At 39.6% G+C, this 14932-nt stretch overlaps 1 protein-coding gene across 1 annotated transcript in view; it reads right to left on the reverse strand.

Moving 5' to 3' along the window:
* The window catches only part of LOC126163074 (TBC1 domain family member 16), a 100808-nt gene that overhangs the window by 50090 nt on the left and 35786 nt on the right, over positions 1-14932 (reverse strand). Inside the window, exon 7 of the mRNA XM_049919979.1 lies at positions 2579-2718. Within this exon, the coding sequence (XP_049775936.1) occupies positions 2579-2718 (140 nt within the window). The remainder of the gene's footprint in view (positions 1-2578; positions 2719-14932) is intronic.

The following is a 14932-nucleotide window of genomic DNA, read 5'->3' on the forward strand; positions in this document are numbered from 1 at the left end:
CTATGTACCGACTTGACAGAAAATCCTAGGAAGTTCTGGTCTTAAGTTAAATCGAAACAGCGTATCCAGACACTCCTGGATGATGATGGCATTGAAACAGACGATGACACGCATAAAGCTGAAATACTAAACACCTTTTTCCAAAGCTGTTTCACAGAGGAAGACCGCACGGCAGTTCCTTCTCTAAATCCTTGCACAAACGAAAAAATGGCTGACATCGAAATAAGTGTCCAAGGAATAGAAAAGCAACTGGAATCACTCAACAGAGGAAAGTTCACTGGACCTGACAGGATACCAATTCGATTCTACACAGAGTACGCAAACGAACTTGCCCCCCTTCTAACACCCGTGTACTGCAAGTCTCTAGAGGAACGGAAGGTTCCAAATGATTGGAAAAGAGCATAGGTAGTCCCAGTCTTCAAGAAGGGTCGTCGAGCAGATGCGCAAAACTATAGACCTATATCTCTGACGTCGATCTGTTGTAGAATTTTAGAACATGTTTTTTGCTCGCGTATCTTGTCGTTTTTGTAAACCCAGAATCTACTCTGTAGAAATCAACATGGATTCTGGGAACAGACCCAACTCGCTTTATTTGTTCATGAGACCCAGAAAATATTAGATACAGGCTCCCAGGTAGATGCTATTTTCCTTGACTTCCGGAAGGCATTCAATACAGTTCCGCACTGTCGCCTGATAAACAAAGTAAGAGCCTACGGAATATCAGACCAGCTGTGTGGCTGGATTGAAGAGTTTTTAGCATACAGAACACAGCATGTTGTTATCAATGGAGAGACGTCTACAGACGTTAAGGTAACCTCTGGCGTGCCACAGGGGAGTGTTATGGGACCATTGCTTTTCACAATATATATAAATGATCTAGTAGACAGTGTCGGAAGTTCCATGCGGCTTTTCGCGGATGATGCTGTAGTATACAGAGAAGTTGCAGCATTAGAAAATTGTAGCGAAATGCAGGAAGATCTGCAGTGGATAGGCACTTGGTGCAGGGAGTGGCAACTGACCCTTAACATAGATAAATGTAATGTATTGCGAATACATAGAAAGAAGGATCCTTTATTGTATGATTATATGATAGAGGAACAAACACTGGTAGCAGTTACTTCTGTAAAATATCTGGGAGTATGTGTGTGGAACAATTTGAAGTGGAATGATCACATAAAATTAATTGTTGGTAAGGCGGGTACCAGGTTGAGATTCATTGGGAGAGTCCTTAGAAAATGTAGTCCATCAACAACGGAGGTGGCTTACAAAACACTCGTTCGACCTATACTTGAGTATTGCTCATCAGTGTGGGATCCATACCAGATCGGGTTGACGGAGGAGATAGAGAAGATCCAAAGAAGAGCGGCGCATTTTGTCACAGGGTTATTTGGTAACAGTGATAGTGTTATGGAGATGTTTGGCAAACTCAAGTGGCAGACTCTGCAAGAGAGGCGCTCTACACCGCGGTGTAGCTTGCTCCCCAGGTTTCGAGAGGGTGCGTTTCTGGATGAGATATCGAATATATTGCTTCCCCCTACTTATAGCTCCCGAGGAGATCACGAATGTAAAATTAGAGAGATTCGAGCGCGTACGGAGGCTTTCAGACAGTTATTCTTCCCGCGAACCATACGCGACTGGAACAGAAAAGGGAGGTAATGACAGTGGCATGTAAAGTGCCCTCCGCCACACACCGTTGGGTGGCTTGCGGAGTATAAATGTAGATGTAGACATTTCTTCAATCTCTTCGTCATCTGTGGAGCTAATTGGCATAAAAACTTGCACTACTGCGGTTGGCTAGGGTTTTGTGTCTATCTTGGCTACAATAATGCAATCACTGTGCTGTTCGTAGTAGCATACCTATTCATTATTCTTATTCATTATTAAACCTACTCCTGCATTCGCCTATCTGATTTTGTATTTATAGCCCTGTATTAACCTGACCAGAAGTATTGTTCCTCCTGCCACCGAACTTCACTAATTCCAACTACATCTAAACTTTAACCTATCCATTTCCCTTTTTAAATTTTCTGACCTCTTGCCCAATTAACAGATATGACATTCCACTTTCTGATCTGTTGAAAGCCTGTTTTGGTTCTCCTGAAAACGATGTCCTTCTGAGTAGTCCCCACCCGGAGATCTGAATGGAGGATTATTTTACTTCCGGAATATTTTACACAAGAGGATGCTTCCATCATTTAATCCTATAGCAAAGCTGCAAGCCCTCGGGAAAAATTACGGCTGTAGTTTCCCCTTGTTTTCAGCCGTTCGTAGTACTAGCACAGCAAGGTCATTTTGGTTAATGTTACAATGCCAGATCAGTCAATCATTCAGACTGTTGCCCCTGCAACTACTGAAAGGCTGCTGCCCCTCTTCAGGAACCACACGTTTGTCTGGCCTCTCAACAGATACCACTCCGTTATGGTTGCACCTTCGGTACAGCTATCTGTATCACTGAGGCACGCAGGTCTCCCCACCAATGGCAAAGTCCCTGGTTCATAGGGGGGATCAATCTCCTATCCAATCAAATCTTTACTGGAACCAATAATGTATAAAGTTTTGAGATTATTGAAACACTAACGTTATCTCATGGTATTCCTGCCTGCGGATGGCAATAATCTGATCCCTTTCTTCATGTGTGCTCTGATAAGAATAACAGTGAAGCAGGAATGGCCACACTGTGCTTCTAATTTCTGGTTCCAGGCCTCCAAAAAATATACCCTGCAAAGAAAAATGAATCACTATCACAAGACAAGCAACAAATTTGCAGCTAGAACTCTAGTTTCGACATAAACTTTTACATATTATAAGGATACATATAACATATCTTAAATATTAAGTTTTAAAATAATAATAATAATTAGAAGATAACACAATTAAGCTAGTTCCCTTTAAGAACATTCTTAATGGATTTTATGTATACAGACTGAAGCGTTGAGTGAAAATTTGTACCAAGGCTGGGAATCGAATCTGGGTCTCTTGCTTACTGGGTAGGTGTACTAGCCACTAAGTCACCTCGGCACTCCAGTTCGCACAACTACATGGATTACCCTGGCTCCCCTCCCTCCTCGATCCAAATACTCAGTGCTGCCCCAGTCTACTTTAAATTCCCCCTTACACACAAAATTGTGTCACTTCATTTGTATATGTACATGCATCTGGGTTTCAGGGTGGATTCCCCATTTACGTTTGATGCTTATGTGCTATTCCAGAACATGGACAGTCTCAAAAATTTTGTTCATGTGTAAGAGGGAACTTAAAGTAGACTGGGGCAGCAATGAAAATTTGGATTGAGGAGCGAGGCATGCCTGGGTAATTCACACAGTTTTGCGAACCGATGTGCCATGGTGGCTTAGTGGCTAGCACATCTGCCTCAAAAGCAGGAGATGGGAGTTTGATTCCCAGCCTTGGTACAAAGTTTCACTCACTGCTTCAGTCTATATACATAAAATTATATCTGCATGAGACCAGTAAAGCCTCCGAAACTGTGTCATTTCATTTGTGTTCTTAATGGAAATTAATTATGAAAACTATTTTTATAGTTTATGAGTGAATAACAAACTCCCAGTATTGTGAAACTCTCTCCTATCCTCAAATGTCATTATTGTTCTTATCTTCAGTCCAGAGACTGGTTTGATGTCACTCTCCATGCTACTCTATCTTGTGCAAGCCTTCTCCTCTCTGAATAACTACTGCAACCTACATCCTTCGGGATCTGCTTACTGTATTCATCTCTTGGTTTCCCTCCATGATTTTTACAGCTCCCCCCCCCCCCCCCCCCCCCCACGCACACACTTCCCTCCAACCCTTCAATACTGAAGTGTGAACTGGTGATCCCTTAATGTATTGGAATGTGTTGTATCAACTGATACCTTCTTCTAATATGAAAAGGATAGACTTGCTACTCACTACATACCGAAAATGTTGTCACAGAGATTCACAACATAAATCCTGCTAAACAAGTAAGGTTTTGGCCAAAAAGCATTCTTTTGAATTAGACAACACACATACAAATACAACTCTCTCATACAGGACCACTGCCCCTTCCCCCCCCCCCCCCCCCTCTCTCTCTCTCTGTGGCCTGTCTGTCTAAACATTTCCACTATGTGGTGAGTATCAATCTATCCTTTTTTCATAATGCTGTTATTAATCCATCCTGGATTTTCCATTGTTTGATCGCTTCTTCTAGTCAGGTTGCGCCAATTTTTTTTTTCCCCCCTCCACAATTCTATTCAGTATCTGATCAGTTACATGATCTACTGACCAAATCTTCAGGAATGTTCTGTAGCACCACATTTCATAATTTCTAAACTGTTTATCACCCATGTTTCATTTCCATACATGGCTACACCCCATATAAATACTTTCAAAAAAGACTTCCTAACACTTAGATCTATATTCAATGTTTACAAATTTCTCTTCTTCAGAAATGCTTTTCTTGCCATTGCCAGTCTACATTTTTATATCCTCTCCACTCCGGCCATCATCCATTATTCTGCTACCCAAATACTAAAATCCACTACTACTCTAAGTGTCTCATTTCCTAATCTAATTCCCTCAGCATCACCTGATTTAATTTGACTACATTCAATTACACTTGTTTTGCTTTTCTTGATGTTCATCTTACATCCTTTTTTCACAACACTGTCCATTCTATTCAACTGCTCTTCTGTCTCTGACAGAATTAATGTGTCATCAGCACACTTCAAAGTTATTTTTTTTTCTTCTCCCTGAACTTTAATTTCCACTGCGGCAAGAAGTTGTGGCAGCACTGACTGCAAGCTGAGGGGAGAAGCAGTAAAGAATGAGGGAGCAGGGAAGCAGCTGCACCCATCCAGTGATGATGCATGACATCTCAGTGAACAAACCACTTTATCTACAGAGAGAAAAACCAGATTTTTCCCATGTTTTTTATTTTTCACATTTCCCTGCTTTGGTTTTCTTTATTGCTTGCTCAATGTACAGATTGAATAATGTCGGGAACAGGCTACAACCCTGTTTTGCTCCCTTCTCAACCACGGCTTGCCTTTCATATCCTCGACTCTTATATACTGCCATCTGGTTTCTGTACAATTTGCAAATTGCCTGCAGCTCCCTATATTTTACCCCCCTACATTTAGAATTTCAAAGAGAGTACTCTAGTCAACACTGTCAAATAACTTCTCTAAGTCTGTGAATGCTATAAATGTAGGCTTGTCTTTCCTTGATCTATGTTCTAAGATAAGCCACAGGATCAGTATCGCCTTGCCTGCGCTTACATTTCTCTGGAATCCAAACTGATCTTCCCCGATGTTGGCTTCTACCAATTATCCCATCCTTCTGCAAAGAATTTGCGTCAGAATTTTGCAAACATGACGTATTAAAACTGACAGTTTGGTAATATTCATACTTAGCACCTGCTTTCTTTGAAATTGGAATTATTATAGTCTTCTTGAAGACTGAGAGTATTTTGCCTGTCTCATACATCTTGCTCACCAGATGGTAGAGTTTTGTCAGGACTGGCTCTCCCAAGGCTATCACTAGCTCTAACAGAATGTTGTCTACTACTGGGGCCTTGTTTTGACTTAGGTCTTTCAGTGTTCTGTCAAATTCTTCACACAGTATTGTCTTTCTCTCTTCATCTTCATCTACATCATCTTCCATTTTCATAATATTGCCCTCAAGTAAATCTACCTTGTACTTCTTCCACCTTTCTGCTTTCCCTTCTTTGCTTAGGACTAGTTTTCCACCTGAGCTCCTGATATTCATACAGCTGGTTCTGTTTCTCCAAAGGTCTCTCTAATTTTCCTGTAGACAGCATCTATCTTATTGCTACTGATACATGCTTCTACATCCTTACATTTGTCATACAGCCATTCCTGCTTAGCCTTTTGCACTTCCAGTCCATCTCATTTTTTAGACATTTGTATTCCCTTTCGCCTGCTTCATTTATTGCATTTACATATTTTCTCCTTTCATCAATTAAATTCAGTATATCTTGTGCTACCCAAGGATTTCTGGTAGCCTTCATCTTTTTACCTACTTTAACCTTTGCTGCATTCCCTGTTTCATCTCTTAATCCTACCCATTCTTCTCCTACTGTATTCCTTTCCTCTGTTCTTGTCAATCATTCCCTAATACTACCTCTGAAACTCTCAACAAGCTCTAGTTCTTTCACCTTATTCAGGTCCCATCTCCTTAATTGAATACCTTTTTCCTATTTCTTCAATTTTAATCTACAGTTCATAACCAATAAAATGTGATCAGAGTCCACATCTGCCCCTCGAAATGTGTTACAATTTAAAATCTGGTTCCGAAATCTCAGTCTTACCATTATATAATCAATCTGAAACCTTCCGGCATCTCCAGGTCTCTTCCACTAATATGGCCTTCTTTCATGATTCTTAAACCAAGTGTTAGCAATGATTAAATTATGTTCTGTGCAGAATTCTCCCAGGTGGCTTTCTCTTTCATTCCTTTTCAGTATTCCATATCAACTAAAATTTTTTCTTCTCTTCCTTTTCCTATTGTTGAATTCTAGACCCTCATCACAATTAAATTTTCATTTCCCTTAACTATCTGAATAATTACTTTTACCTCATCAAACATTTGTTCAATCACTCCATCAGTTGTGGAGCTAGGTGGCATATAAATTTGTACTACTGTGGTGAGTTTGGGCTTTGTGTCTATCTTGGCGACAATAATGCATTCACTATGCTATTCATAGTAGCTTACCCACATTCCTATTTCATTAGTAAACCTAATCCTGCATTACCCCTATTTTCATAAATACGTTTATCTAACCAGAAGTCCTGTTCTTCCTGCCACCAAACTTGACTGTTTCCCACTGTATCTAACTTCAACCTATCCATTTCCCTTTTTAAATTTTCTAACCTACTTGCCCAATTAAGGGATCTAACATTCCACACTGTGATCCACAATGTATGGAGATGCTGCTGTTGATCACAGTACAGTTAGTCGGTTGGTAAGCAGGTTATGTGATGAAAGTGGGCTCCAACAGGTTGGTCCAGAATTTTGCCGGGCGGGTATACAGGCGCTGGTTCCAAGATGGTGTAAGGCAGTTGAGAGGGATGGAAATTACGTGGAGAAATGAAAATATTGTTCCTAAAGGATGTATCTACACACCGTAAAACTTTCAAACATGTAGAATAAAAGATGGATTCTTAAAAAAATAGTGTGCATTTCATATGGAGTGACCCTCGTAATTGACTGCTCCAAATGATGGATATTATTACTGTGGAAAGTCCAGGATGTGTGAGTTGTTCTTGTGTGAATGTGTGTGAATTTTCTACCTCTGAAGAAAGACTGTGCACAAGCTGAGATATTTCTATCATTCTTTTTCATTGTGCCTATCTGCAACTCAACATTTTCTTTATGTGGTGAGTAGCAATCTATCCTTTACATACTATCCATGTGATACAATATAATTATTACAATAATAGGCAGATCATCCTGTATCAGAAGGGGAAAAGTAGAGGGAGGGAGGGGGGAGTATGGGCAGGGGGAGGTATTTGAAAGCAGTTAGAATTCTTTTCCTGCACATTGAGGGGTGGAAGCAAAGGGTTCACTGGTTAAATGTGTCTCCTGCACACATGGTTAAATGTGTCTCCTGCACACACAGCATCTTGGGCCGGAATGTAGCATCACGTGGGATGCAAGCAGCAATCTGGAGGGAGTGTGGAAGGGAAAGGGGAAGGGATAGCACTGCACAGGTAGGGGGAGAGATGAATGCTGTCTGGTGGTGTGTGCAGTGATTAGCCTTCAACAGGTGCAGTGTCAGGAGATTGTGGGGCAGGGGGTCAGAAAAAAAGGAACAAAAATGAGATAAGTGGGGAAAGATGGGTGGATGTATTAGCAGTGGGCTGCAAATAAACAAGGTGGGAGTTGAGAATGAGGAGGAGATGATACGACATAGGGGGTGGAAACTGTTGGGGGAGGATGTGGGGCAATATGTTACTGTAGGCTGAGGCCAGGGTAATTACGGGAGCAGAGAATGTGTTGTAAGGATTTTCCACTGTTTGATCTGAATCTAACACTTTGTACGGATATGAATTGGGAATGATCACATCGGCTCAGATGTGGATAAAGCAGGTGGTAGGTTTTGGTCTTTTGGTAGAATACTGGGGAAGTGCAGTCAGTCTACAAAGAAGATTGTTTACAAATCAGTTGTGCAACCAGTTCTAGAGTACTGCTTAAGTGTGTGGAACCTGTACCAAATAGGAAAACATGGGATAGTGAAGGGAGAGTGTCACAGAGATACTGAAGGAACTGAACTGGAAAACCCTTCAACATAGACATTGTGATGAAGCAAGCTGGGATATTTTTAATTCCCCTTTTGTTTTGCCATCTGCCTCCTTAAGTTCGTTTTTTTACTTTTAACTATTTACCATTAGCATCTACATCTACATCCATACTCCGAAAGCCACCTGACATTGTGGCGGAGGGTACTTTGAGTACCTCTATTGGTTCTCCCTTCTATTCCAGTCTCTTATTGTTCGTGGAAAGAAAGATTGTCGTTATGCCTCTGTGTGGGCTCTAATCTCTCTGATTTTATCCTCACAGTCTCTTTGCGAGATGTACGTAGGAGGGAGCAATACACTGCTTGACTCCTCGGTGAAGGTAAGTTCTCAAATCTTCAACAAAAGCCCGTACCAAGCTACTGAGCGTCTCTCTTGCAGAGTCTTACACTGGAGTTTATCTATCATCTCCGTAATGCTTCCATGATTACTAAATGATCCTGTAACAAAGTGCGCTGCTCCCTATTGGATCTTCTCTCTCTCTTCTATCAACCCTTTAAGGAACGGATTCCACACCGGTGAGCAGTATTCAAGTAGTGGGGAAACAAGTGTACTGTAACCTACTTCCTTTGTTTTCAGATTGCATTTCCTTATGATTCTTCCAATGAATCTCAGTTTGGCATCTGCTTTACCGACGATTAATTTTATATGGTCATTCCATTTTAAATCACTCCTAATGCCTACTCCCAGATAATTTATGGAATTAACTGCTTCCAGTTGCTGACCTGCTATATTGTACCTAAATGATAAAGGATCTTTCTTTCTATGTATTCGCAGCATATTACACTTGTTTACATTGAGATTCAATCGCCATTCCCTTCACCATGCGTCAATTCGTTGCAGATCCTCCTGCATTTCAGTGCAATTTTCAATTGTTACAACCTCTCGATATACTACAGCATCATCCGAAAAAAGCCTCAGTGAACTTCTGATTTGTCCACAAGGTCATTTATGTATATTGTGAATAGCAATGGTCCTATGACACTCCCCTATGGCACACCTGAAATCGCTCTTACTTCGGAAGACTTCTCTCCACTGAGAATGACATGCTGCATTCTGTTATCTAGGAACTCTTCAATCCAATCACACAATTGGTCTGATAGTCTATATGCTCTTACTTTGTTCATTAAACAACTGTGGGGAACACTATCAAACACCATGCGGAAGTCAAGAAACACGGCATCTACCTGGGAACCCGAGTCTATGGCCCTCTGAGTCTCGTGGACGAATAGTGCGAGCTGGGTTTCACACAATCGTCTTTTTCGAAACCCATGCTGATTCCTACAGAGTAAATTTCTAGTCTCAAAAAAGTCATTATACTCAAACATAATAAGTGTTCCAAAATTCTACAACTGATCGACGTTAGAGATGTAGGTCTATAGTTCTGCACATCTGTTCGACGTCACTTCTTGAAAACGGGGATGACCTGTGCCCTTTTCCAATCCTTTGGAATGCTACGCTCTTCAAGAGACCTATGGTACACTGCTGCAAGAAGGGGGGCAAGTTCCTTCGTGTACTCTGGGTAAAATCGAACTGGTATCCCATCAGGTCCAGCGGCCTTTCCTCTTCTGAGGAATTTTAATTGTTTTTCTATCCCTCTGTAATCTATTTCCATATCTACCATTTTGTTGTCTGTGCGACAATCTAGAGAAGGAACTACAGTGCAGTCATTCTCTGTCAAACAGCTTTGGAAAAAGACATTTAGTATTTTGGCCTTTAGTCTGTCATCCTCTGTTTCAGTACCATTTTGGTCCCTGAGTGTCTGGACATTTTGTTTTGATCCACCTACCGCTTTATTATAAAACCAAACTTTCTTAGGATTTTCTGCCAAGTCAGTATACAGAACTTTACTTCTGAATTCATTGAACGCCTCTCGCACAGCCCTACATTTCGCTTCATGTAATTTTTGTTTGTCTGCAAGGCTTTGGCTATGTTTATGTTTGCTGTGAAGTTCCCTTTGCTTCCGCAACAGTTTTCTAACTCGGTTGTTGTACCATGGTGGCTGTTTTCCATATCTTACGATCTTGCTTGGCACATACTCATCTAATGCATATTGTACGATGGTTCTGAACTTTGTCCACTGATCCTCAACAGTCTGTTTGTCACAAGAAGGTCTAATATGTTATCGCCACAAGTCGGTTCTCGGTTTAACTGCTCAAGGTAGTTTTCAAATAATGCACTTACAAAAATTTCACTGGATACTTTGTCCCTGCCACCCGTTATAAACATTTGAGACTCCCCATCTATACCTGGCAAATTAAAATCTCCACCCAGAACTATAACATGGTCGGGAAATCTGTTCTAAATATTTTCCAAATTTTCCGTCAGGTGCTCTGCCACAACAGCTGCTGAGCCAGGGGGCCTATAGAGGCATCCAATTACCATGTCTGAGCCTGCTTTAACTGTGGCCTTCACCCAAATTATTTCACATTTCGGATACTCGTCAATTTCCTTCGATACTATTGCACTTTTTATCACTATAAACACGCCTCTCCCTTCACTGTCCAGCATAATATAATCCACATTTTCATAAAAGAGAAAGATTGGCCCTTAGTTTTAAAGAATATAACACCAGATCTAATTTTGTGCTTAGTTTTATGTATGATAATTGATTTTCTAATTTATTTTGACTATTACTAGTTACTATGTTTCATTATACGGCAAAATCAGTAATTGTTTCATAACTTAAATTCTACTGTTGATGTATAAACAAATATAAATTCTGTACTAACTTTAAACATTTGGAAGATGAAATACTAGCAATCTTAAAGTATCTATGTGGCTCTATTTGAAAACATGCTAGCAAAACCAGCCCTGAATTAATTCCAAAGTAATTAACAGTTTTGCCAAAAGTATTGTTTACATAACTATATATGTTAATTTCATCATTTAAACAAATAATTCAGCCTAAACATTGTAGTAGAAGAAACTGTTAAAAGATAGAATTTTTCGATGTATTCAGTTAATTTAATGAGTTAAGTTTTAATTGTAATTTCTGTAAATTTAACTTTGAACAATGTGTAGTTTCAGTACCTATTATTGTGACGATATATATGGGCCCGATTTTTGGTCACAAACAGTCAGTCCACGGCCAAGTTTCAGAAGAGAAACCTGTGTTGCTTAGAATGACAACAATGTATCAACTTAACAGTGAAATAAGAGTGACACCAAATACGCCTTGTGTTAAAGCATTGACATTGATTTTCAATTTATTTGATGGACTGTGAACTATGTGGTTATGTTATTACTGCTTGTAGATGTTCAACAGTTAACTATTGTAGCAGCATGGCAAGGTTCGCCTGCAAACTATTAATGAGGCTTATGGACAGTTTAAACAATAGTGCACTGGCCATACATATATAACTGTGTATTATTGGTGGGTTGTTCAAAGAGAAAGTAAAAGACAGTGAAATGCAACATCTGTCGGCTACATTATTTACTGTAGTCAGTGTCCAAATTACAAACCCCAATTTTCAGCCAGTGTAGCAATGCAGTACGTCGACACCGAAGACACCCAACAAAATAAATAAAGCATGTGGAACTGCTACATGTGGTGCCCTTGCCGGCCATTGTGGCCGAGCGGTTCTAGGCGCTTCAGTCTGGAACCGTGCTGCTGCTATGGTCGCAGGTTCAAACCCTGCCTTGGGCATGGATGTGTGTGATGTCCTTAGGTTAGTTAGGTTTAGGTAGTTCTAAGTCTAGGGGACTGATGACCTCAGATGTTAAGTCCCATAGTGCTCAGAGCCATTTGAACCATTTCTGTGGTGCCCTTGCGGGTGAGGATTATTGTACGTAGCCACAATAAAACAGACTTGCGAACTTTGAAATGTGAAATCAACTGTGGTTTACAGTGAAGAAGTGATACAGCCAATCAGTGCTGGGGTTTCATAACAAAGAAGGTGCAGCAGCCAATCAGCGGGCAGGTTCTATGAAAGCAGCCATTGAATACAGGAGCAACCAATCAGCATGCAGGTGGATACAGCTGACAGGAGGTAAACAAGATGCCGCGCTGAGAATTAAAACTTGCCACAGCCATGCAGATGATGGACCAAGAGGACAACCACAGCAGCAGCAGCAGCAGAAGAAGAGTTAATGAGAATAAGGTAATTTCATAGCAAAAGCTGTTTTGTATTAAGTGGCCTTAACAAACAAGACAGTGTGACTGAGGACAAAGCTGTAGAGGTTAAGTTTTTAAATGAACAAAAGGATGTAAGTGATTATAAATCAAACATGAATGTAAATTTGAATGATGGGGACGAAAGTACTATCGTAAAGAGCAAAATGGATGAAAAAAGTACTGAAGTGGACGTTAAGGTTAAGTAGGAGAAGTCTAGTAGCGAAAGTCAGCAAGGGCCGAAGTTTATGACACAGGGAGAAGTGAAGTGAGGTTAAGGCAAATTATAATGAGTTGTTTGAGTAATATAGCTATGAAAGAAGATGTTACGAGGGAGGACAATAGTATAAAGAAAGTAGCACATAATACTGATGAGAAATTAACATTGAGTACTAAATGTGTAGAAGAGAGAGAGAAACTTTGTGATGACAATAGCAGGAAGGTGGAGGTTTTCGAGGAACAATGTGCTGAAAATAGAGTTAAACTTGAGAACCAAATCGATCACATTAGAAATGATTCAGAAGTTGAGCTAGATCCCAAGTGTGCAGTAGTGGTAGAGGGAAAACTGGTAAAAGTAAATGAAAATGTAGATTCAAAATTGACTGAAATAAAAAAAAAGTGCAAGACATGCCAAATCTAAAGCATAGTGTAAGTGACAGTGGGTCTGATTCTGACTGTAGTTATAATGATGATAACAATGGCGAATCCAGTAGTGACGAGAATGGGGTATTTGAATTTATAATTAATAACGAGGGCAATGTGTTAAGTAAAGAAAGGATTAATGAGGATTTGTTGTATGGACAAGATCACATGGTAAGTAAAAAGCAAGTGGGTCACATTGTAATAACAGCAAGTGTAAAAGGTATACATGTTAAAGTGTTTACTGGACAGTGGTAGTCATTTGAATGGCTTGTCACAGGCATTTAATGAATCTATTAAGAATACAGGGGGTATAGTAGTGATGCATGTTTCTGGAATAAAAATTATTGGTGCTACTGGTAAGCTATTAAAGAGTGTGAAACAAGAGATACTATTAACTGTGAAATTGGCAGGACAGTTGTTGAAGTGCAATTTGTTGGTGATTCAAAACCTCAGCACTGATGTACTATTTGGAACTAATTTCTTGTGCAATCAGCAAGTAGGGGGTTCAACGTTCTGTGTTGGAATCATTATGTGGCAATAATGCTTACCCCAGCGTCTTTCTCATTTTTCGTGTTTCTTGAGGCAGTCAAACTCTTCTTCTATCCTACCTGTAGTTCATGAGTGAATCAGGAACATCCTTTCTTCAACTGTCATGTGATTTTGTGCAGTAGCATACTTTAGTATAGAAACATTTTAGAAAAAGTTTCTCCAGTGTATCTATGTATATATTAAAGTACATTATGTTGTGTTAGTTATAAGCAATGTACTCATAAGAGGATGGAAGAAAATAAACTGGTACCATGATTACAGAATTTCTGTCAAACAGTGAGGTAAGGTAAACTGAAAATGAAAGGCATCAGCATATGTGAAGGATAATTAACATATGAACTAATCAACTCATGTGTGAAAGTGTAATTTGGTGCAGCAACAGAGGCAATATACAATACAAACCATCTTAAATACTAGGTATTAATATTAATTGTTGTCAGTCTAGTCAGTATATGGAGATAACTATCTACCCATAAATCTGTTTCATGGTACAGCCTTTTCTAGCATTAAGAATTTACAACTTCAAACATAGTTGCCTGGGGTAATGTGTGTGGAAATAGTAAGCAAGATTTGTATATATATCGCCCTTCAGGCTAGAATGTCAAGCAAATAATAATTTTTATAAGTGATAATTTTGTCTGATCGGTAATGAGAGTTAAGTTTGCCTTAACATAAGTATCTGCTACTGTGGAGTGTTTTTCAGTAGAGTCAATTTTGCATTAGATAAGCAGAGCAGGTGTTTATTTATTACATAATGAAATAATAAAATAATGAATAATGTTAGGGGCTTAATGGTTAAGGAGCCTGTCTCTCAGTAGGGATATTTTTTTGAGAATGCACTCCACTAGGTAACAAGGTAAGAAATGTAAGTGAAATAATGGTGCTGACAGACATGATTAATGAAAAAAGTAACTATATACAAACGAATGTGGTGTAACTATATTGATGATCTAATTTGGAACTAGGCAGCCTTGGGTACTGTTTATATTGTGCAATTCATGACACTGCAGCTTGGAATGAGAGATTAACAGAAAGAGCAATATTTACAAGTCATATAATGCTGCATCATTGGATATATAGGTTATCTGAAAACTTCTATTAGTGTTCCGAGGAATTATGAGCTTGAAGTGGTAATACTGGGATGAAGAACAGTAATTTATCTGATTAACTGATCACTGTGATGCTAGACTGATGTGGATATTCTGGAAGGTTATCTATTTGGTAAAATTTTGTGATTTTTGTGAGGATTTAATTTTATGGTTGAATGAGAGTGGTGCTTAGAGTTGAATAGAGAAGTGGGGCAAGATTTGGTACAACTTACGCACCTTAATCT

Source organism: Schistocerca cancellata, chromosome 2 (assembly GCF_023864275.1).
Source record: "Schistocerca cancellata isolate TAMUIC-IGC-003103 chromosome 2, iqSchCanc2.1, whole genome shotgun sequence".
Classification (NCBI taxonomy): domain Eukaryota; kingdom Metazoa; phylum Arthropoda; class Insecta; order Orthoptera; family Acrididae; genus Schistocerca; species Schistocerca cancellata.